The following is a 22345-nucleotide window of genomic DNA, read 5'->3' as shown; positions in this document are numbered from 1 at the left end:
AAGCATCCCAAACAAATAATTGTGTTTAATCTGTATTTAGCATCCAGTGACATAACACAGAGCTGCTGGTAGTATTTGCCTTGCCTTTTTTTATATTCTGCCTTCCAAGAACAAGGCTCATTTTTCATTTGGGGATGTCTTGTTGGGGAAAATACCATAACTTGCTTTATTTGTCAATAGCTTATTTAAGAATATGAGAGAAATGCCATTCTGAGCTGTACTCAGCAATATGAAGTTGTTACTTCTGTTACGTGTTCAGTGACTCTAAAATAGCACTGGCAATCAATACAAGGTTTTGCTTTAATTCCAAACTGAGGACTGTTTTGTTTCTCTACACAATGATCTTTCCAAGGGCTTAGCTGATGAGTTTTGTGCCCTGGACAAAATCTCTGTGCATCCCAGTGGGTGGAAGGGAGTGAAGACGAAAGGTGCTAAGTGCTGGAAAGCAGGATTGGGGGATGAGGGAAGGGTGTATCCCTACAGTACGTACAATGTGTATCCCTATGTTTGGCTTTTCCAGCTGGGTCACGAAGGACTGATCCAGGCCAGCTCTTATGGCCAGATAGAGCAGGGCTGTTTCTGCTGTCAGAGGCTGGGGAGGTGGGTACCACAGTTGCCCCCATCCTCCCTCCCCGCAAACTATACTACCGGATCTTTCTTAAAACGCAGAGGAATGTGGTTTTTTTAATGTAGTGCTTTTATGGTCAGATTTTCAGTCTTTCCACAAACTTAATTTTGGTGTGTGTTTGGTTTCTATTTACTCAAAATAAAAATTGGGTGCTTGCTTGTCCAGAGTGTTGATAAGACTTAAATTCATAAAGCATTCTGATCCTCCAACCAAGGTGTTGAGTAGAATCACATTATGTACGTATAGCACAGTATAACATAGGAATTACCCTAGGGCAGTTGTTGCTCAACCTCCTGGCCCTGTGGGCCAGATGAGGAGGAGAGCCAATCCAGGGGCTAGACATTGTGTGGCGTTGGCCTGCAGGGTCAGTCCACAGGTATGATCCAGCGTACCAGCCTGGCCTTGGAAGCCAGACCCTGCACACCGGCCTGACTCCTCACATTGGATCCAGCCAGGGAGCTGTCCTGTGCACCAATGCCAAGGCTATGTCATTCAATAGAGAGCTCTCCATGTGTCTGGAACCTGGGTGGGAGAGGAACAAGGGTAGTGTTAGTTGCCACCACTTCCAGAGCTGAGCTGTGGCAATTAATGCTATCACTGCTTCTTTGCCCTCAAATTTCTGGCCCTGTGAGGTGCCTCATGGGCCAGATGTTGAACACCACTGGAAATAGGGAGTCCATTTCAAAATCACGAATAGCTAGCAGTTGTATTGTCTTAATGTTTGTAGTTTTGTTATAGGAGATATCACTTGCTTACAAGCAAATGCATATGATCAGTAATTGAATTTTGTGACTTTCACTATTGCAGGTTGGACACCCCTGCATGAAGCTTGCAATGTTGGTTATTATGATGTTGCTAAAGTCTTAATAACAGCAGGGGCTGATGTGAACACACAAGGATTGGATGATGATACTCCACTTCATGACTCTGCAAGTAGTGGACATAGGAACGTAAGTACATAATAATAATAATCTGTAAATTAAAGTTTTGAATTGAGCAAGAAAACACATTCTGAACATCCCAAAGTGTCTATATAACCCTGATTCTGCTCTTCTTGGGTCATCTGTTGTCTGGCTTTAGTCCCTTTGTTCCACTGGCAGAACTCCTCTTGTCCAGTCTTTTATCTTAATGTCTTTCAAAAACTAGAAACCCTCTAAAGGCTATAGAATGGAAATCCCGCCCCTCAAGACTTTCTACTCTGTTTCTCAAGAGAAAAGTATTTCCAAATTATGTTGTAGCTTCTGCAGGATACCATGGTTTTTTTTGCATACAGTATAAACCCTCACTCCCCCGCTCCAAAAAAACGCAGCTGCTGGAAGTTGGGGTGTGCATTATAAACAAGAAAATATGTTGACAGCAGCTTCTGCCCCTTAAGCTTCTGCCAGGCCAAAGTGAAAGTAACTCAGCACATGATCCATAGGGAGCGGAAAAATCGGCAGGCTCAGCACTCTAGCTGCTGCTACTTATTTACTTACTACAAGGAAATCCTTTTTTGGTTGTTTTTTTTTTCATTCTGCCTTTCAGAAACCAGGTGTGTATCTAATTCTGGGTGTGTCGTATGCAAGAAAATATAATATTTTAATTCATACTTCTATATCTGTATTAATATAATTAAATAAAACGGGGTGCTTGATACCAGGTCTTAGGGAAGGAAACTGAGGGTGATCCTGTACATTTATAGCCATTTGTTTTCTTCGTTTTTTATTTGTGGTTTTATTTCTGTTTTAGATTTCTTCAAACTGGCTGTTCCTGTCTTTGATTTCTTCTCTTTGAAAATTATTTTAGGTACTACAGTGTATCTGGTGTATTGTGGAAGATGCAAAATAGAAATATTGCTTACATCAAGAAAGTTATTTTCTAAATAAGTCACCAAACTGAGAGAGTACTTTTGCAAGTGTAAAGAGGCAAATCATGAGGGTGTTGTTGCCATATAGTAATAATGAAGGAAGGTGGTGGATATGTCTAATGAATTAATAAATAAAATAAACAGTTGTCTTATTCCTTATTGGTGTCATGGCAGAAGTGGATTTTCATAATGGAACTGAATGAAGAACAGTGCCTTAGAAAGGAGAAATGGGAAACTTTGCGGTTATGGGTTGGATGGATGCTATGTTGTTTAATACAATGGTCATAAAAGAAGCATACCCCAAACCCATTTGCAGTTTCTTTTCAACTTGTGACTAACAATAAATTGCATAATTTGGAGTTGCAGCAAAAATGTAAACAAACACAAGTGACTAGGGGTGTTTAGTTGAAGATACAAGGATTTGTGGTGATTGCTGTGATTATTTGCTTACTGTGGATGCTTTCATTTCAAATGTGGGTGGCTGTGAAAGCTAGTTACACTACTGTTGCTTGAAGTGTCACTTCTTTTTAAGCAGTAAGTGCTGTGAAGGTGGAACAGCTGCAGAAAAGTAGGGCACATTGAATCTGGGTTGTGTAAGTGAGGGGTTGAAGCAAAGGGTCAGGAAGGAAGAAGAGTCCATTTATTTTCTCTTCCTATTGCTGTGTTTAAATAAATGCAGATACTTTAATAATATGGGTTTTTTGGAAAGGGAAAGAGGGTTCCCCCCAGCTTATGGGTTATAGCCTGCTTTGGGGTTGCATTCCCACCTGTTGAAGTTTTGTTCTGCAGCCTCAGCTTCCATAGATAAAAAGTTGGAGCACATTGTTAAGTCACGACAATACATGTGTCCCAAATCAAATTACAGCTTGCATTACAGAAGTCAAAATATATAAGAACACAGGCATAGAAGAATGCATTCAAATATTAATCTATTTACTGCATATATTTTCTGATGGGTAATTTTGAAGCTCTTGCAAAATATAAATGACATTCTCATGTATTATTGCAGATTGTGAAGCTGCTGCTTCGACATGGTGGAAATCCTTTTCAAGCCAACAAACATGGAGAGAGACCGGTCGATGTAGCTGAAACAGAAGAGTTGGAAATGCTATTAAAAAGGGAGGTGCCTATTTCTGATGATGAAGACAGTTGCTCAGGTTAGAGAGCAGATTTTAATTGCACAGTTCTAGCAACAAATGATTTCTCCTTTTTATTTTAAGACCCTATTTTCTGTTGTATAATTGCCGGACATCACAATTTGAGATTAATTTAGAGGTGCAGCAATACGAGTAATACCAATATGATTGGTCAGTGGCTTTAGAGGGTTACACCTTGTATAGGAAAGACCATGTGGGGAGGAGTGGTAGGGGTACTGCTCTCTACATCAAGGATCAGTTCACCTCCCTGCAGATTGAGTTTTCTAACCAGGAGGGGTGTCTTGAGACCCTCTGGGTCAAAATACGAGAAGAACGTGGGGATGGTGACATACTTGTAGGAGTCTAATATAGACTTCCTCACCAAGAGGAAGATCTAGATCGGGAATTCAATAGGGAACTGGTCAAAGCCGCACGCTTCTGATGCATGATTGTCATGGGGCATTTCAAATTCCCTGACATCCCTTGGGATGAGCGCACGGCCAAATCTGACAGGTCCTGTAGCTTTCTCACTTGCATTGATGACCTCTAGCTAATGCAGGAGGTCTATGGGCCAACTAGGGGAGAGTCATTGCTTGATCTGGTCCTGGCCAAAGGGGAGGGCCTGGTGAGCAATGTGAGGATCGAGGGGAAGCTTGGTGACAGCGACCATGAATTGGTCACCTTCTTAGTTCGCTGAAGAGCAGGCAAACCCCTCAGCAAAACAGAAGTCCTTAACTTTGGGAAGGCTGACTTTTGCAAATTGAGAGAATTGGTCAGTCAGGCAATTAGAGGCCATACTCCCCTAGCAAAGGGAGTACATGAGGAATGGTCATCCCTCAGAAACATAATCCTAGAAGCACAGGGGAAAGCTATTCCATCTTGTAAGAAATGTAGTCAATGGGCACAGAAGCCCCCTTGGCTAAATAAGGAACTGTTGGACCTCATTAAACTCAGAAGAGAAGCCTACACCAACTGGAAAACAGGAAGCATCACCAAAGAAGATTACTCAGTACTTGCCCGCACCTGTAGAGAGTGGTTGAGGAAAAGCCAAGGCACAAACTGAACTCAGGCTAGTTATGGGAATCAAGGACAACAAAAAGTCCTTCTTCAGATGTGTGGGAAGTCAAAAAAAAAAAAAAAAAAAAGAACAAAGATAGCATTGGGCCCCTGCAAGATCCAACGGGGCAACTGACATCCAATGCCCAAGAAAAGGCCAGTCACCTAAATGACTTTTTTGCATCAGTTTTTCACTCTCCCAGGAGGATCACACTGTCAGGAAGGACGCAAACTATTCCAGGCACAGGTGACAGGCCCCAAATCATTGTGGATCAGGTGAGGGAACACCTCGAGAAGATGGACATTCACAAGTCCGTGGGCCCAGACAGAATGCACCCAAGAGTCTTAAAGGAGCTGGCAAACATCATTGCATCCCCCTTGCCAGAGATATTAAAATTCGTGGAACTCAGGCAAGGACCCGGATGACTGGAAAAGAGCCAGTGTGGTCCCTATCTTCAAGAAAGGGAGGAGGTATGACCTGGGGAATTATAGACCTATCAGGCTGACGTCCATCCCTGGAAAAATCCTGGAGAAAATCATCAACACCAGACTAACGGAAGGCAAGCATCTGAATGCCAGCCAACGTGGCGTTGTGACTGGCAGGTCTTGCCTAACCAAACTCATCTCCTTCTGTGACCAGATAACATGTGCCCTAGACAAGGAAGATGACGTGGACATCATGTATCTAGAGTTCAAGAAAGCCTTTGACTTAGTTCCCCATGAAGTCCTCATGGTTGAGCTGGGGAACTGAGACATTAATCATCATATGGTCCAGTCCAGTGGCTAGGCAACTGGCTGCGGGGTCAGACCCAAAGAGTACTGCTTGATGGAAGCAAATCAGCATGGTGCAAGGTGACCAGTGAAGTCCCTCAGGGCTCGGTATTTGGGCTCTTTAACATCTTCATTAACAATCTGGATTTGGGAGTGGGATGCGAACTGGCCAAGTTTGTGAATGATACCAAATTATGGGGGAGGGTGGTCACACCTGAGGACAAACTGGGGATACAGGCTGATTTGGACACGCTCTCAAGGTGGGCTGACCTAAACCTGATAGCCTTCAATATACAGACGTGTAAGGTGCTACACCTCAGTAGGAAGAACCCTCAACATACTTACAGGCTCTGCAGTGCTACACTCGCTAGCACCACGACCAAAAAGGACTTGGGGGTTTTGATCGACCACAAGATGAATATGAGCCAGCAATGTGATGCTGTGGCTGGCAAAGTAAACCAGACTCTGGCATGCATACAGCAGTGCATCTCAAGCAAAACCAGGGAAGTCATTCTCCCACTTTACTTGCCCCTGGTGAGACCACAGCTGGAGTACTGCGTACGGTTATTGGGCCCCCCACTTCAGAAAGGATGTGGAGAAGCTTGAAAGAGTCCAGAGGAGAGCCACTTGTATGATCCAAGGCCTGGAGGGAAGGCTGTATGAGAGGCTTGGGGCTCTTCAGTCTGGAGAAGAGAAGGCTCAGGGGGGACTTGGTAGCAGCCCACAATTACATAAGAGGAGTGCATCAGGACCTGGGAGAACAGCTGTTCACCAGAGCTCCCCAAGGGATAACAAAGTCTAACGGCCATAAACTCCAGGAAGGCCAATTTAGACTAGACATAAGAAAAAGTTCTTTATGGTGTGAATGTCCAGGATCTGGAACAAACTCCCCCCAGAGGTGGTGCAAGCACCTACTCTGGACTCTTTCAGAAAACAGGTGGATGTATTTCTTGCTGGGGTCACTTGATCCCAGCTGACTTCCTGCCTATGGTAAGGGGGCTGAACTCTATCTCACGAGGTCCCTTCCAGCTCCTAATGTCTATGAAATAAATCGGTCCCGTATCAGATCAGTACCAATATGAGGAAAATTGAGAGTATAGGCAATCAGCTTTTTTTTGCCTAATGTGGCCAATAATGTGGCTAATAAATACCCCATGCATGCGCACAGCTGCAGCATGCATGCAGCCAGGAGCTCAGCCCTGCAGCTTGGAGAGCAGCATCGGCTGGTAAACCTGTTGTGGGGGGAGCAGATCAAGGTCTCCATAATGAGGGAGGGACTGGGGCTGGGGCAGGTGATGCTCAGCCAGGGCAGGGAGGGGCACGGGACAGAGCCCCAAGTGGCTTGCCCGGCCAGCACAGGGGATGGGGTGGTGGCTCCTGCTACTGCGTGCACCCTGGGAGGGCATGGGTGGGCATGTGCCCTTGGATCTGTGTGGGGCAGGGTGGGCTGCTGATATGGGCTGGAGCCAGGGCAGCGCCAAGCTCTTCCCAGCGGGGGGTTGGCCCGGGATGTGCTCAGGACAGGCAGCAGTGGCACTGGGAGTGAGGTTATGGGGGTGGGGGGAGACCTATGGCAAATTTTGGGGTGGCTGCAGCCCCCCCCGCCATAGTCCCTCTCCCAGAACCATCACCACCTGCCCTGAGCACAGCTTGACCCAGCCCCCCTGTGTCCTGCACCCTGCCCCACCCTGACTGAGCAGCATCTGCCCCACCTCACTCCCTCACTGCAGGGGCCTCAATCTGCCCCCTGCCATGCCCCTTCCTTCCCCCTATTCCTTCTTCCATACCAGACTTACCAGCCTGATGCTGGTTTTGAAGCTGCCTGGCTGCATATAGGAATCGGATTGGTATCAGCCAGTATGGCTCTTTGAAAAACAGCCATCGGTATTGGCCCAAAAAATCTGTATCTGTGCACTTCTATTAATTATTCCATGTTGTATGTCTACACTTCAGGGGCGGGCCATTATTTTGGGCAGAGGGCCGCTTACTGAGTTTTGGCAGGCCATCGAGAGCCACGTGACAGGCAGCTCAGGGCAGATTAATATTAATTTTCTAAATTTTTTAGGGGCCCCGTGGGCTGAATAGAATGGCCAGGTGGGCAGTATCCAGCCCCCAGGCCGCATTTTGCCCACCCCTGCTACATGTGCTTTTTTTTTTTTTTAATGGTTTGGTTGTTTCTCTTAGCAAGGTAGAGGAAACTATATTTTTGTCCATGCTTAAAAAAAAAAAAAAAAAGACCCTATGCCTAATAACATTGAGCAAACCTAATGCCCCTGTGCTTTCAAGAGGCTTGAAATGTGGTCTTTAGTCACACTGGTGACAAGAATATGCCTTGTGCAAGCTCTGAACAAATAACTTTCTAAGTTAGAAAGAACCATTTGAGGATTAAATGGTGGTGTAAAATGTTGAATGTATGTAACAAGGTCTTGGCCCAAAGGGTGGCTGTGATGCCCCATGGTGACCTAGTGACTCCTACCCCCCTCTGGCTCCTTAGAGTACCCTTCCTCTTTAACCAAGCCTGCCATGCCTTGGTGCATCTTAAATAGTATAAGGAGGCTGTCCCATGGTCCCAAAGTGAGACCCAAGTCCTCAACCAGTCAGCCTCAGGTTTGCCCTTTAGGGCACTAAACTGTAGCAGACTTGACCCTGCAGTATCTTGGGGCACCAGGCACCTTTTGGGCTGCATTTGTGGCCTCCGTCCTCCCCTGTAGTCATGCCCATGCTTTGCAGACAGTAATTGAACACTTTGGAGGGTCCCCTTGGCCTTACCACAACACTTGGTCCCCTCAGACCTCAAACCTTTGCGGGGGTTTCAGCATTCCTGGCTTCGGAACCTTTTTCTCTGGTTGTGTGCCCCTCAACGTAGGTCCACTGCCCCAGACCTTGGCTTCTGGGGCCTGGCTCTGGTCTCACCCTTCTCAGGCCCTGGCCCTTGTCTCACACTTCTCTGGCCCTGGGGCACACTGGAGTCCTGGACCCAGACAAGGCTGCTCTTTTTTCTCAGCGCCCTGGGGTCCCTGCCTTGAGCAAGGCTGATTGCATAGCACCCAGCCCCTTGGGACCCTCACTCAAGAAAGGCTGTTCTCTTGCTGCCAAGCCATCCCTCTTATGGTCCCAGACCTCTACAAGGCTCTATGCAGGGTGCTTTTGAGGTGCCCCTATGGCCTCCATGCTGCCCCCATAGCCACATTCTGGTCTTCCGGAATCAACTTAAAACACAACACAAATACAAATAACCACTTCTAACAAAAAGTCTCCCACACTCTGGGTTTATGCCACCCTGCAAGCCCTACCTCCCTTTGGGCTCTCACCTCCCAGCAGTCATGAGTGATTGGGTGCTTGCCAGACTGGTTCTTTCAGCCCTGGGCTTATATGCCTCTAAGCCCCACTCCTTTCAGTCATGTGGCTCCCCCAGCCACACACCTGGGTTTCCCCTTTGCCTAATGACCAGCCTGTGCTCCTCTGCTGCAGCCTCACATAGCAGGCATGGCCTCCTGCACTCCTTACTTAAAGTGACAGGGGCATCTGGCTCCTTGTCACAATGCATTACTGAGATTTATGGGTTTTGAAAGTAATTTGTTACCAGAGTACTATATTATACTTTCCAAGTCTCAGGGAAAATGATAGTAATCAAGACCTGGATTTTTCATATACAAATGTTTTGCACCATGCTTAATTTGCAGTGGGTCATTGAATTAAGAATGAGACACTTAGCTATTGGCTGCTACTTTACAAAGAGTGTCTCACTTGGCTTTTAATAGAGGGTGAGCTCCAGTCAGCTGGAGTTCATCAGTGGTCCTGCACAGCTGATTAGAGAAGTGGTGCCCTTTGAAGTAAAGGCTTCTGCAAACAGCTGATTGATATATATCCACAGGAGACCTGCTCTTACAGTATATAATTCCAGATAGTTTTCAAGCTCTTGTATTTGTAGAGGAATTAGGAACCTAACCATGGAAAAGAATCCAGGTTATACTGTATACTGGAATTGAGTATTTGATTCATATTCCCAGAAATTAACATTCCTAGATGGACACGGGTGTCTCTTGTAGGAAGAGAGGAGTGAAAAAATGCAGTATATAATTGGGTGGCAAGATAATAGTGGCTTTAAGACCTTGCATTTAAGTGGCCAATAATTGCTTTAAGTCATTTCTCTTTCATTTCGATGTATTAGAAATGAAAGAGAAATGACTTAAAGCAGTGTTTTGATAAATTATATAATTAGCTATGTATTTTAGTTGATAGTCACATAAAGAATCTGATATATTTTCCACTATGGATTTTTGTCAGTTTATTTTAATTGCTTTTGTTTAAATGCAGTTATTTCAGCAAGACTTAAGGAAGTCTTTCAACTGTAGATGTTTTAGCCATTTGAGATCCCTCTAATTAATTACTTTCTCCATTTTATCCAAAACTAGCTTCTTTAATTTTGGGGGTCTTTTGAGACACCAAGTGTGAACCTTAGTTTTAAGACTTAGTTACGTCAGTGGACATTCCTACATTGTAATATATTTAACTTATATAAAAGTAACTGACAAGATGTTTATATAATAAGCATTCCTTTAAGATGGTTCTCTCTTGTCTCTACCTCCATGCCATAGTTTTTGTGTTCTGTTGCTGCATTATTTCTAACTTAGATTATAAACTTCCTGGAAAAGCACTTGTCATTTCTTTAATGTACATATAAAGTATGAACCTACAGCATAAAAGGAATAGAATGTTAAAATTCTCTTCACACCAGGTAGGCTGTTGTGAAATAAAATTTAACTTGGGCTTTATGGAGAGCATCAACGTCGCAGGATTTTAGAACTAATGTCAAAAACTTTTTATGATTTTCAGTTACTGGTTTTCATAAGTTAACATCTATCGTACACTAAAAATGAATATATGGGGCAGTTAAAACATTTGCACATAGTTCAACCCTTCAGATAACAGCAGCCTCTGAATTATTAGCCTGTACATTTATACTGCAGTGACTGGTTGTGCCAAGTCATGATATGATGAGTGATGGGATAGATAGGTACTCAGAGTTCCAGTGGATAATTCTCTCAAAAAAGCTCCCTATTCCCATTGATGCTTTTTGAGAAAAATCTCAACAGCTGGTGAGAGAGGTTATTGGCCTGAACCTGCACAATTAGGTGGGATTTGATAGCAGTCTTTAACTAGCTGAAGGTTAATTCCAAGGAGGATGCAGTTAGACTGTTTTGAGTGGTGGTAGATGATGGAACAAGGAGCAATGGTATCAAGTTGCAGAAGGGAGGTTTAGGTTGGATATTAGGAAAAATTTTATCGCTAGGAAGGTGGTGAACCACTGGAATGGGTTACCTAGAGAGGTGGTGGGATCTCCATCCTTGAAGGTTTTTAAGGCCTGACTCAAAGCCCTGGCTGGAATGATCTAGTTGGGGGTGGTCGGCTTTGAGCAGGGGATTGGAGTGGATGAACTCCTGAATTCCCTTCCAACCTTAATTTTCTATGATTCTATGATCCAGTTGCAGAGCAACCCACACCAGCCCATCTTAACACACAGGGCCACATGTGGCCCACAGGGCTCCCCATGGGTCCAGAAATTTGACAGCAGAGGAGTGGCAGTTAACTCTGCCACTACTTCCCACCACCAAATTTCTGGCCCTGTGGGTTGAATGACATTAAATGACATGGCCCTTGCAGGCCTTATGAAACCTGCGTGCTGGAGACAAAGCAGCACTGAACTAGACCGGTGATGGCAAACACCTAGTTTAAAACCCTTGGCCTAGAGTAGTACATTGTGTGACAGCACTGAAATAATTATGGTGAAGTCTTAAGTGGTGTTTCGTTTTTCCTTTTAATAATACTGTTATTTATCTGTAAACTGAAATATTTTGTCCTTAACTAAAATGTGAAGGTTTTTTTTCTCTTCAGTCTCTCAACCTTGTTTGTTTTTGTGTTCTCAATCTAGATTCTGAAGAAGCTCCATCTGTAAATCCTTCCAGTGTAGAGGGGAATGCTGATTCAGAAGTAGAGAAAGAATCTCTAGTCAATGACAACAAACAGATGGTCCCTAGTAAGGCACCAGTTTCATCTGCTCTTGATGAATATGAGTTTAAAGATGATGATGAAGATGAACTTAAAAAAATGATTGATGACAGACATATTCTTAGAAAGGATCTAAGGAAAGAGGATGAGTCTGAAGTAGAAAAGAATAATTTATTTGTAAAACAAGAAAAAGGTGTTTTTCCAAAATTTAAAAGTAAAAAACAGAAGCCATCAAGAGTTTTGTACTCAAGTTCTGAAAGTTCAGATGAAGAAATTCTTCAGGACAAAAAGATTGTCTCTCCTTGTTCTATCTCAGAAACTTCGAACTCTGATGTAAGAATGAAAAAAGAATATATTGTTTCAAGTGAACACAAACAAAAAGGGAAAGTTAAAAGGAAATTAAAAAATCAGAGTAAAAATAAAGAAAATCAAGAACTAAAGCAAGAAAAAGAAAATGCTAGAGTAACAAACCTAGCTAGTCCTGGATTAGATTCTTTAGATAAAGCCAGAGAGGAGGAAACTTTTAAAAAGTCTTTCAGCCCAAAAGAAGATTCTTCATTACACTTGTTTCATATCTCTGCTGGAAAATCTCCCAAGCATCCCTGTGGATTAAGTGAAAAGCAGTCAACACCACTAAAGCAAGAAAACACTAAAACATGCTTATCACCAGGAGGTTCTGAAATAACATTACAGTCCGAGTTAGTTCGGTATGATCATAATACAGATTCTGAATACCTAATGGAAAGTTCTAGTGGAAAATCTTGCAAACATAAAGAAAAAAGCAAACATCATCAGAAAGAGTTTCAATTAGATTTTGGAGAAAAATCTAGTCCTAAAATTAAAGATGAAGATAATAGTCCAACATTTGAAAATTCAGACTGTATGCTGAAAAAAATTGATAAGGAAGGCAAAGCTCTTAAAAAGCATAAGCTGAAGCATAAAGAAAGAGAAAAGGACAAACACAAAAAAGAACAAGAGGGGGAAAAGGAGAAACATAAGCACAAAGATAATGCTAAAGAGGTCCAAAGAAATATTGAATTTGATAGAGAATTTTGGAAAGAGAATTTTTTTAAAAGTGATGAAACTGAAGATATATTGTTAAACACAGAACATGAATCTCAGTCCTCAGACAGAAAATCCAAGTTGGAAAAAACTACAGCAAAAGAAGATAAATTAGGAAAAGAGAGACACTTCCAGAAAGAGAGAAGTTTAAAGGAGGAGAAAGAGAGAGAAAAAAACAAAAAGGAAAATGAGAGATTATTTAAAGAAGAAAAAATCAAAGATATAAAAGAAGAAAGAGAAGTCATGTTCACAGATAAAGAAACAGAACTGCTGTGCTTAAGTACAGGTCTTAAAGATGAGCCAACTAGCACACATCTAGTAGAAAAAGAAGTGGATACTGAAAAGCAGGAAAAAAACTTTAAGGAAAATAAAGAGAAAGTTGAAAAGCGAGCCTTGGTTAAAGAAAAAGACACTGAGAAGATAGAAAGAAAAAATGTAGATAAAGAAAAAAAGATAAAACATGACTATAAGCCAGAAAAAGAGAGAACAGAACTAAATGAATGTATAGAAAAAGCAAAGGAAAAACCATATTCCCAGCAAGTGGACAAATGCCATAAAGAAAATGATAAGATAAAAAGTTTTGGTACTGTTAAAAAGCTTGATGAAAAAGAAAGAAGCAAAGAAAAACTTGATAAAAAATATGATAAAGAAAAGATTGAAAGCAAAGAAAAACACTGCATAGAGAGAAAAGTCAAACAATCAGAAAAAGATGGTGAATATGGTAAACCAGAAAAAGGTAAAAATAAAGACAGAGAGCTTGAAAAAAAGGAAAAATCCAGAGATAAAGATGGCTTTGCTGTAGCCAGCTCTAAGCACTTGCAAGATGAAAGGCGATGTAATACTACAGAAAGTAGTAAGGTAATGCATGAAAAATTTCTGTCCTTGAAAGAGAAAGTAAAAGATGAATTGCTGAAAACTCCAGATGGGAGAGAGAAAGATAAGAAGGATAAAGATATAGATCGATACAAAGAACGAGACAAGCATAAAGATAAAACTCAGCAAAATAATTTACTTAAACTGAAACTTGAACCTGAGAAACCTAAACCTAAATCATCACCTGCACCAAAGGATACTCGACCTAAGGAAAAACGATTAGTAAATGATGATTTAATGCAAACTAGTTTTGAAAGAATGCTTAGCCTTAAAGATCTGGAAATTGAACAGTGGCATAGGAAGCATAAAGAAAAAATCAAACAAAAGGAGAAGGAAAGATTAAGGAATCGGTCCTCTTTAGAACTTAACAAGATAAAAGATAAAGAGAGAACAAAACATTCGGTAACTGACTCAAAAAACAAAGAGCTGATTCGTTCAAAAAGCTCAGAGCTGTCAGACGTTTACATGAAAGAAAAGCAGCTGAAAGATGCTACAAGTGGTAGATCACAGTCTGTGGACACAAAGAACTTAAACACTGGAAAGTTGTCGTTAGTTTTAGACAGTAACTTAAACAGATCCCCTAAATCAGAAAGTGAAAAGACAGGTCTAAGCTCCAGATCAGTGTCCATGATTTCAGTTGCTAGTTCAGAAGATTCATGCCATACTATAGTAACTACTCCAAGACCTGTAGTTGAATATGATTCAGATTTCATGCTTGAAGGTTCTGATTCCCAAATGTCCTTTACACAATCACCGTTTTTGGTTAGTGCCAAATCACCAGCCCTCCTTGAAAGAGAGGCCGATAGCCTTGCAGAGTTGCCAGACCGCATTAAGCCACCTTTTGCAAATAGACTTCCACCAGCCTATATTAGATCAGCTTCTGTTGAAGATGTTAAACTGGTTTTAAGTGACTGTAGACCTGTTGTAGAAGTACGAAGGTGTAGTATGCCTGCTGTTATTCCTGAACATACAAAACAGCCTAGAATGTCTGAAGAAAATAATCAGAATGTTCTGTTAGCAGCGCCAAGTCATGTTTGCAGTTCCCCCAAACATGAAATACCTTCTAGTTTACCTGAAAGGGATTTTCCAAATAGTACATCTAATTTGCATTCCAGTTTTGCATCTTCTCCATCTAGAAGTGGTTGCAACAAGCATGTTACATCAGATATAAATATTATTAAACCTACTGCTCAGATGAGCCCTTCAGAAGAAAATAATGTGCATTTAGAGCTGTGTAATCAGAGTAGTATGACTCAGCAACCTAAACCATGGGATGTGCCTTTTGACAGACTTAATTCTTTAAACAATGAGTTTAACTGCTCAAGTTACAGGGTGTCAGAACAAGATAGTGTTGCAGCATTGCATAATTCTGAAAACAGGACCGTTAAAGAGCAGAAATTGTCTGACTTTTTACCTCAACATGCTGAAATTATGGGAAGTTCCAGTTTTCAGGAATCTGCATCATTTTTGCCTTCACAGTCACCCAGCTCTTTGCATATCCAGCCACCTCCAGATACAGAGTGTCCATCCAAAAATACATCTTTACTAGGTATTAGCAATCAAGAGCCAATGTTTGTGCAACAGCAACAAAACATAATTCAGATAACCAATTCTGCTTTGGATACAGACACTAGTAGTACAGAAGAGACTGAAAATACCTTATTCCCCTCAAATATTAAAAAGGCTGATATACATATAAATGTATATCCTGAGAGCTCCACAAGGAGTGTTTCACAGAATTTTGAAAGAGCAAATACTCTCTGTGTGTTGTTGTCTGAAAAGGATGTTACTACAAATACTGGTTCACAATTAAATGCAAATTCATATACCTTCAATAAGCTTGTTTACAAGAATTCTCAAGCTGATGAAGTGGATAGTAGCACAGCTGAATCTCAAGAAATCAGAAATGAAAAGGTCCAACAAGAAAATTTTGTTTCAACTCATGAGGTTAATAATAGAACTGACATTGATCTATGTGAATTAAATACAGGCATACCAAAAGGAATTATGAATGAATCTGCTAATAAAAAAAATTGCTCTGTAGATAGTGGAGAAATTATTTTGGCAGATGATCTACCACAGTACCCTTTATCTCATTCGGAAAATGGTTCACAACACGCTGCCCAGGAAGATGTGCATAAATACAATGAAACAGTTAAGCTAGAAGCAGAAGAAACTGAGGATCATAAGGCAGAGCAGCAAGAAGTTCCTCAAAGAATTACTAGAAATAGAGCAAATATGCTTGCTAACCAGAGTAAGCAAAATCTTGTTGGCTGTCCACAAACATCAGAAAAAGAATCTGAATCGTCTGCATCTCTGAAAGGAAGGATAAGATTAACCGAGGAAGACGATGCTCAGGTCCACCATCCACGTAAAAGAAAAGTGTCACGTGTTCCTCAGCCTGTACAAGTGAATCCCTCTTTACTTCAAGCTAAAGAGAAAACACAGCAATCTCTGGCAGCTGTTGTAGATTCCCTGAAACTTGAAGAGATTCAGCCATACAGTTCGGAGAGAGCAAATCCATATTTTGAATATTTACACATAAGGAAAAAGATAGAAGAAAAGCGTAAACTATTATGTAGTGTTATCCCTCAGGCACCTCAGTATTATGATGAATATGTGACATTCAACGGATCATACTTACTGGATGGCAATCCCTTGAGCAAGATATGCATTCCAACTGTAAGTAATAAGGTCTTTCTGTGTACAATACAATGGATGACATGTTTTCAGTTTGCTTTATTATAACATTCATATTCTTCCCATTCAGTTGAAGGCTTCTGAATATTTTACCCCTAGTTTTGGTACGTTGGGCAGAGTCTGCATGCTGAAAGACGCACACTGACTAGTGTTGTACTAATGTTGACTAGTGTGAGTTCATATAAGTTTTGCATGCTTTCACTTTACACCAGTCAGGAGCAGTAGGTATCATAATCATCATTATAGAAGACAAGCAGTAATATGTGAAAGATGTATAGTATAAAAGATAAATAAGCAAATGTTTTTCATGCAGTTGAAAGTGTTCTGTAATATAAAAGCCCTTCTTGAAAATTTATTTTAGCAGAGATCTCATTTACTTTTTCAGGTACCTCTGTATTCCTACTCTTGGTACAGTTGACCTCACAATGATGTTGTAGGAAGTTGATTCAGAATTGTAATTTTGGGGGCAAGGGGATACATGTGGATTTCTCTGAAGTGTCATGTTCAGCACCTAAGGGTGCCTATACATATGCCTAAGGGTGGGGAGGGGCCATTTGAATGTGTGGTTCCCTGATGGCTGCTCTGATTAGAACAGTCACATGTATTAACCCCCCACATTTTAAAACAGCCACAGGGAGCAGTTTAAAACTCATTTGATGAGCTTTAATTAAAGCACCCCTGTGGGGATTTAAAAATGGTGGGGGGGGGCTTAATACACATGATGGTGAGGCAACCCAGAGTCTGTTCTGACATGTTCTAAATAGTACGTAAACCGACACACCTGTAGGCAGCCTAAGTCTCTAGAAGGAAGTACACATCTTGACCATCTCATTTCTTTTCCTATTACAAGGAGAGCAGAAGCCGCACTATACTGTGTGCTTGTTTTCCTAGTTAGGCTTAACTAGCCCAATTTGTAGTCAATTCTTTTTTTGCATTTTTGTGTAGGTAATATAGAAGTGTCAGAGCTTGGCTTCAGTAATGGCATTCGCCTATGCCAGAGCCATGAAAGGGCGTCAAGAAATTCCCCAAATTTCTGGCACTTCCCACATACATTGCTTTATTTTTTTTATTTTCTTTTTCCCCTGGGAAAAGTATTTCCTGACCTAGTATGCCTAAGGCAATTATCCCACAGATCTGCTGTGGCTCTCAACTGATAAGGGGGAGTGGGGTGTCTGAAGGCCGCTAAGCCTCCAGAAGATCACAGTTCTGTGCATTATTGGAAAAATCTTTTTCATGCAACAAAACAATTTAGTGGGCTGACACATCTGCTCCAGAAGCAGCACTGGCATTGGTATTGCGCTCCAGTGTGGGGTCTGTAACAGCTTTACCACATGGAGAGGAATCAGAGAAGATTTAATACAATGCTTTCAACAGCAGCGTCTGTCTGGTAAAGTCCCTCCTAGGTCCCTTAAGAGGACACATGTATGCCTCAGTTTTTTCCATGAAGAAGAACCTGAACTAGAGACAGAGCAGGTGACCACTAGGTCTGTTGAAAAGTCAGTGCAAGCTTCTTCTCTTTACTGTTTTTAGCACGATTCTGCACTGATTGTTGTCCCTTCTAAGGAGAAGAATATAAATCTTGGTTTGGCACTAAAGACCTCAAAGACCCCCTGAAGTGATATGCTCAAAAGTAGAAGATATTTTTCATCTGACTCAAGGGAAAGCATCTTATTCCTTTCACAACAGGGATCTCTGGTAAATTGCACTTCTTTCTGTTTCTGAAAATCTCATTCTGGCATCCTTAAAAATCGATCTAGCTATCATTCTCACATTCTACAGCAGAGTTTCTCAACTTTTTAGCCTTAAGGTACCTCTTCATAACTTTTTTTTAAATTTAATGGCATCCCTGTTGAAAAATCACTAAACTTAGAATCTAAATTCAGAAAGGATTGGGTGGGAATTCATGTTGGCAATGAAAGAAGAAAGAGGGGTTATTCATTGGCAACTTCCGTGTTCTTCATGAGTTGCGGAGATGTATTTATCCTTCCTGCCCACCTTTCCCTCTGCCTTGGGAGTTCTCTGTGTAATTCAGACCATGTGGTCCAGGAAAATAAACAGAGGCAAGTAATGGGTACACTTTCTTGAGTAGCTTTTTAGATCCAAGGTTTTGATGACTCACTGGGCGTATGAATATCCTTTCCCCGCAGACACAGCTTGGAAAGTTCTCTGAAGATGGAGACAATTTTTGAAGATCAGTAGTTACTGATGGATGACTTCCATTATTTAATCCAGGATACTCCTTGTTCCATTTTAGACCCAGTTATTTGATTTAGGTTATTTCTATCTTGTTAATTTACCACTGCTGGAGAAAAAGCAGGTACAGTTCCTTGTTGATATTGTCAGAAGACGTGAAAGAATACATGTGGAGTAGATCTGCCCATGGCATCCAGTCTGCAGCAGTGCCTACAGTTTCAGCTTCTGGCTAACAGTTCAGCTCTGAAAGTTAAAACTGAAGCTGTTCCCTGAGTAGGAAAGGCATGGCTTAATGAGCTGAAGATTAGGCTCTTCTGTATCTGATCATAATTAAAAAAAATATATATATATACTTTTTTTTTAATTCATTCTGCTATCCCAAAAACAAGGTGCATGTCTTATATGGGAGCATGTGGTATGCGAAAAAATATTGTAGCTATTGGTAATAGAGTCCTTTCTGCTGTTCAGGCATCTTCTCCTTGGCAACAAAAAGTTCAACTGGGCCCATCCCTATTTCCACAAAGAAGCTCCCAGTCTGTACGGGATTCCTCACACTAGAGACATAGATCTTGTAAGGTAGGAAACATGATAATGAGCAGTTGGCTTTCCAAATTCTGCCCCAATCTCGTAAGACTTCTCAGTTTATCTTTCAGTAAGACTTGGATGGAGAAAAGTTGAGTTTGTAGGAGTCTCTGTCTGCTAGTGGGCTCACTTGCTGCTGAACTAGGCCTCATGTAGAAGGCTGTACTTTTATTCTTGTAGTCTTCTGAATCTGTCCCAATAGGATAGGGACAGGCACAGGAACTCCCACTGTTAACCCACCACACATTTTCCTTCCCTTTTTCAGAACCTTAATACTTCAAGAGATTTTATTCATAGCATCTAACCTGGATGAGCCCTTTCCCAGTTCTAAGGAATGGGACTATTCACTGGACAGAGATGGCGATGAAAATCCAGGCTCTGTTGAGACCATACTTAACATAATCCAGCCTCTAGATGATTAAAACTTACCTTGTATATGAAATTGTGGAACAAAAAATCCATCCACAGACTGGATTGTATTAAGTGTGGTCTCAACAGAGACTGGATTCTTGTCCCATTACCTGGATTTATTTTCCCAGCTGTTTCAGTGGGAAGGGGACAATTCAAGACAAAACTCCAATAATTAGAATAAATATGGGGAATCAAGTAGTCCCTTTGCCCTATGCCACCCCAACTTCTTCCCCCTGCTGAGTGGTCCTCCCCCACTTTTACTGTCAGACCCTGCTTTCCCTGAGCACATGGAAGTGAGGAGCAAACTTGAAAAAAATGTCTTTGAAATAAATATAGCTATAGCAATTTATATATAATAAAAGTGGACTTAGTTAATCTACAATTAATGCATTTTACCTTTTTTTAAAAACTGTTCCAAGTTTTAGCACAGGTACTCTATAAGCACACTTTTAAGCAGCACTTTAGCACCTACGTATATATAATACTAACTGCATGATATTAGTCCAAAGCCAAAAGATTCATGTTTTACCATATAGTTCATTGGGCTGAGCCCCAGCAGAGTCAACAGTGTTTCAAGCTATGGTGATTCCACAGCTCAGCACTGGTTAGTATGTGCATGTACTCCAAATATCCTCCCCCACCAAAAAATAGATTGTGCTAATTAGCCCCCTCATCGTGACTGAAACCAGGTGTTCTTGCTAGAAGTCCTAGGATCCTCCAAAAACTTGTGTGTAGATCTGGCTTCACCTCATGGAGGGCAGGACCATAGTAATCATATGGAATATGCTGAGAGAGTGCGTGATAGGGGTTCTAGGAGAATTGTTTTGGGGCCCTGTTTGGTGATGGTTGCCAGATATTCAAGACTGATGGAGAAACAGGAGTCATTGAAATATGATAGAAAAGCATAGATCATTTGTGGGAGTGAAGAGGAAGTCAAAATCTATGCAGTGTGGTGGCTCACCATGACTTGAAAAGAGTTGCCACTGAGGGGGGCTGAATGCAGTGGGAACTTCTATGTTATTTATTCAGATGGGTTGCACTCACACAATTTATGGTGCTGGGCTGGGGCAGTGGACAAGCCACATCTGCAAACTGGCAACCAGTTCAGAAACAAAAATAGACTGCTTTGTCAAATACTACGCAGGGCATCTGCTGAGACAGTGGCACGTATACATACTGCCCAACAGGAGACCATGGAGCAGTTATGGTTTTACAAAGTCTTGGACATTTTCTGGAGTAAGTATGACCTGTTCAAAGTATGACCTGTTCAAACCTGCCACCATAACCAGGTACCGGAAGTTGCAGAAGGCTGTCAGAGACAACGACAGACTGTTGACCATGGACCTGCTTCCTGGTGATGGCTGCCAGGTCATGTGGGTGTGAATCTTCCACGAGGGCCTACTGAAAGACCACAAAGACTTGAACTGGCAAGTAGTCCACCAGGCATTCCCCATGCAGGCTCTGAGATGCAGAGAAGCCAATCCAACTGCCCCAAGGAAACCTGCCCCTGGAAAGCAGATACCATTGACCATCTCTTATGGTTCTGCATGTACAGCAAGGCAGCGTGGGAAAAAGTAAACCAGCTCCACTGGGTGGTGACTGGTCAAAACCATGACCAGAGAGGCAGCGCTGTATGGTCATCTGACCAAAGAATAGGTGTATCCATCATTACACCTTAGTCGGTTTGTCTCCTGGGTCAAGAGGACCCCATGGAAGATCAGGAATGCGCTGAAGTACTGGTGCACAAAGCTCTCTGTCGAAGACTGTGTTAAAATGGGACTGAGCAAGCTGCAGACATACTACCAGAAGATGATTGGACAGAACAGTGAAGAGTTGACAAAGATCATCTCTCAGAGGAACCACTGGCACAGACTGTTTAAAGACAACCCCCCCAGGGAAGATAGCAGTGACAATGTGGAAGAAGTCAGGGAGAACAAAGTTGAAAGTGGATCAAACAACAAGGACAGCAGAGGAAAAGGAGATGGTGATGACAATGAGGACAGCAACAACAAGGAGAGAAGCAGCAAACACATACTAAAGACCAGAGACTAAAGAAAGGAATAGAAGGCAGAGGCAGGCCAGCATAATTGTAACAGTGAAGAGAATGTGGATGGGTGCATGGGAACATGGGTACGAGAATTGTAACAGGAGTGCAGATGTGTATGTTGTAATGGGTATACTGTAATGGTGTACATGCCTAAATATTGGAAAGATATACTGTGTGTGTGTGTATTGTTTTTATTGTTTTTACAAAAAAAAAGGGTGATGGGGGATGTTCTCAGGCTTTCCCTCTAGCTTGCTAGTTCATTCTTTTGGCTAGGGGCAAGTGAGACTAGGGTGCATCTGAACTCCAAGGCCTCTGGGCTTGGGGATTGCATGTAGAATGCCTGCCATGGATTTGGGAGTGTCTGAAGTCCCAGACTGAAGAGTCTGGGAGGTAGGATATTTACTGGTGGTAGTGCCACACAGACTTGAACAATTGAGCTCTGCTTAGTCTAAATTTGGAACTTAATTTGGAACTGATTTGGCCTTGGCAATGAAATTAAAAAAAGAAAGTTCCCATCAGCATGTTTGCCCAATGTGGGCCAGGCACTTTGTGTTAGTTGCATTTTAATCAACTTTATAGTTGGTTTCCATTACTGAGCACATACTGCTTTTAGGAGCAGTTCAGAAAGAGACAGTGTACTTAATTAAGTTTCCTTGTATGCAAATGTAAGACAAGGGGCTTCTGCCATGTTGACTGGAGAAAAATCCTCATCTTATATTTGAGTAAATATGGTATTATTTAAATTATGTTTTCCTTTCTATTTAGTACCTTTGTTCTCTGCACGTCTATTTATAGCATCTGATAAAGTATGCTGTTGCCTATGAAAGAAGCTGAAGGATGGTGCTAAACAGTCTTCTTTCTTATCTTGGATGTGTAACCAGGGAGCCTCTGGGAGTTTATGATTCTATTACACAAAAGCTGTCCTTCACCCAGAAAATACATAGCTTCTATACTCTTTCCTACAATATTTTTAAAGCATTCCTTTGGGCAAAACATTAGCTTCTAACCTCTGATTTTTTTTTTTTTTTTTT

The 22345-nt window shown here is 41.7% G+C and overlaps 1 protein-coding gene across 1 annotated transcript in view; it reads left to right on the top strand.

The window, feature by feature from the left end:
• The window catches only part of ANKRD12 (ankyrin repeat domain 12), a 138455-nt gene that overhangs the window by 87767 nt on the left and 28343 nt on the right, over positions 1-22345 (top strand). Inside the window, exons 5-7 of the mRNA XM_019525437.1 lie at positions 1436-1578; positions 3484-3631; positions 11370-16063. Coding sequence (XP_019380982.1) covers positions 1436-1578; positions 3484-3631; positions 11370-16063 — 4985 coding nt within the window. The remainder of the gene's footprint in view (positions 1-1435; positions 1579-3483; positions 3632-11369; positions 16064-22345) is intronic.

This window comes from Gavialis gangeticus, unplaced genomic scaffold (assembly GCF_001723915.1).
Source record: "Gavialis gangeticus isolate Ggan-Ray unplaced genomic scaffold, GavGan_comp1, whole genome shotgun sequence".
NCBI classification, from domain to species: domain Eukaryota; kingdom Metazoa; phylum Chordata; order Crocodylia; family Gavialidae; genus Gavialis; species Gavialis gangeticus.
The sequence above is the reverse complement of the archived record's forward strand: the minus strand, read 5'-3'. Positions and strand labels throughout refer to the sequence as shown.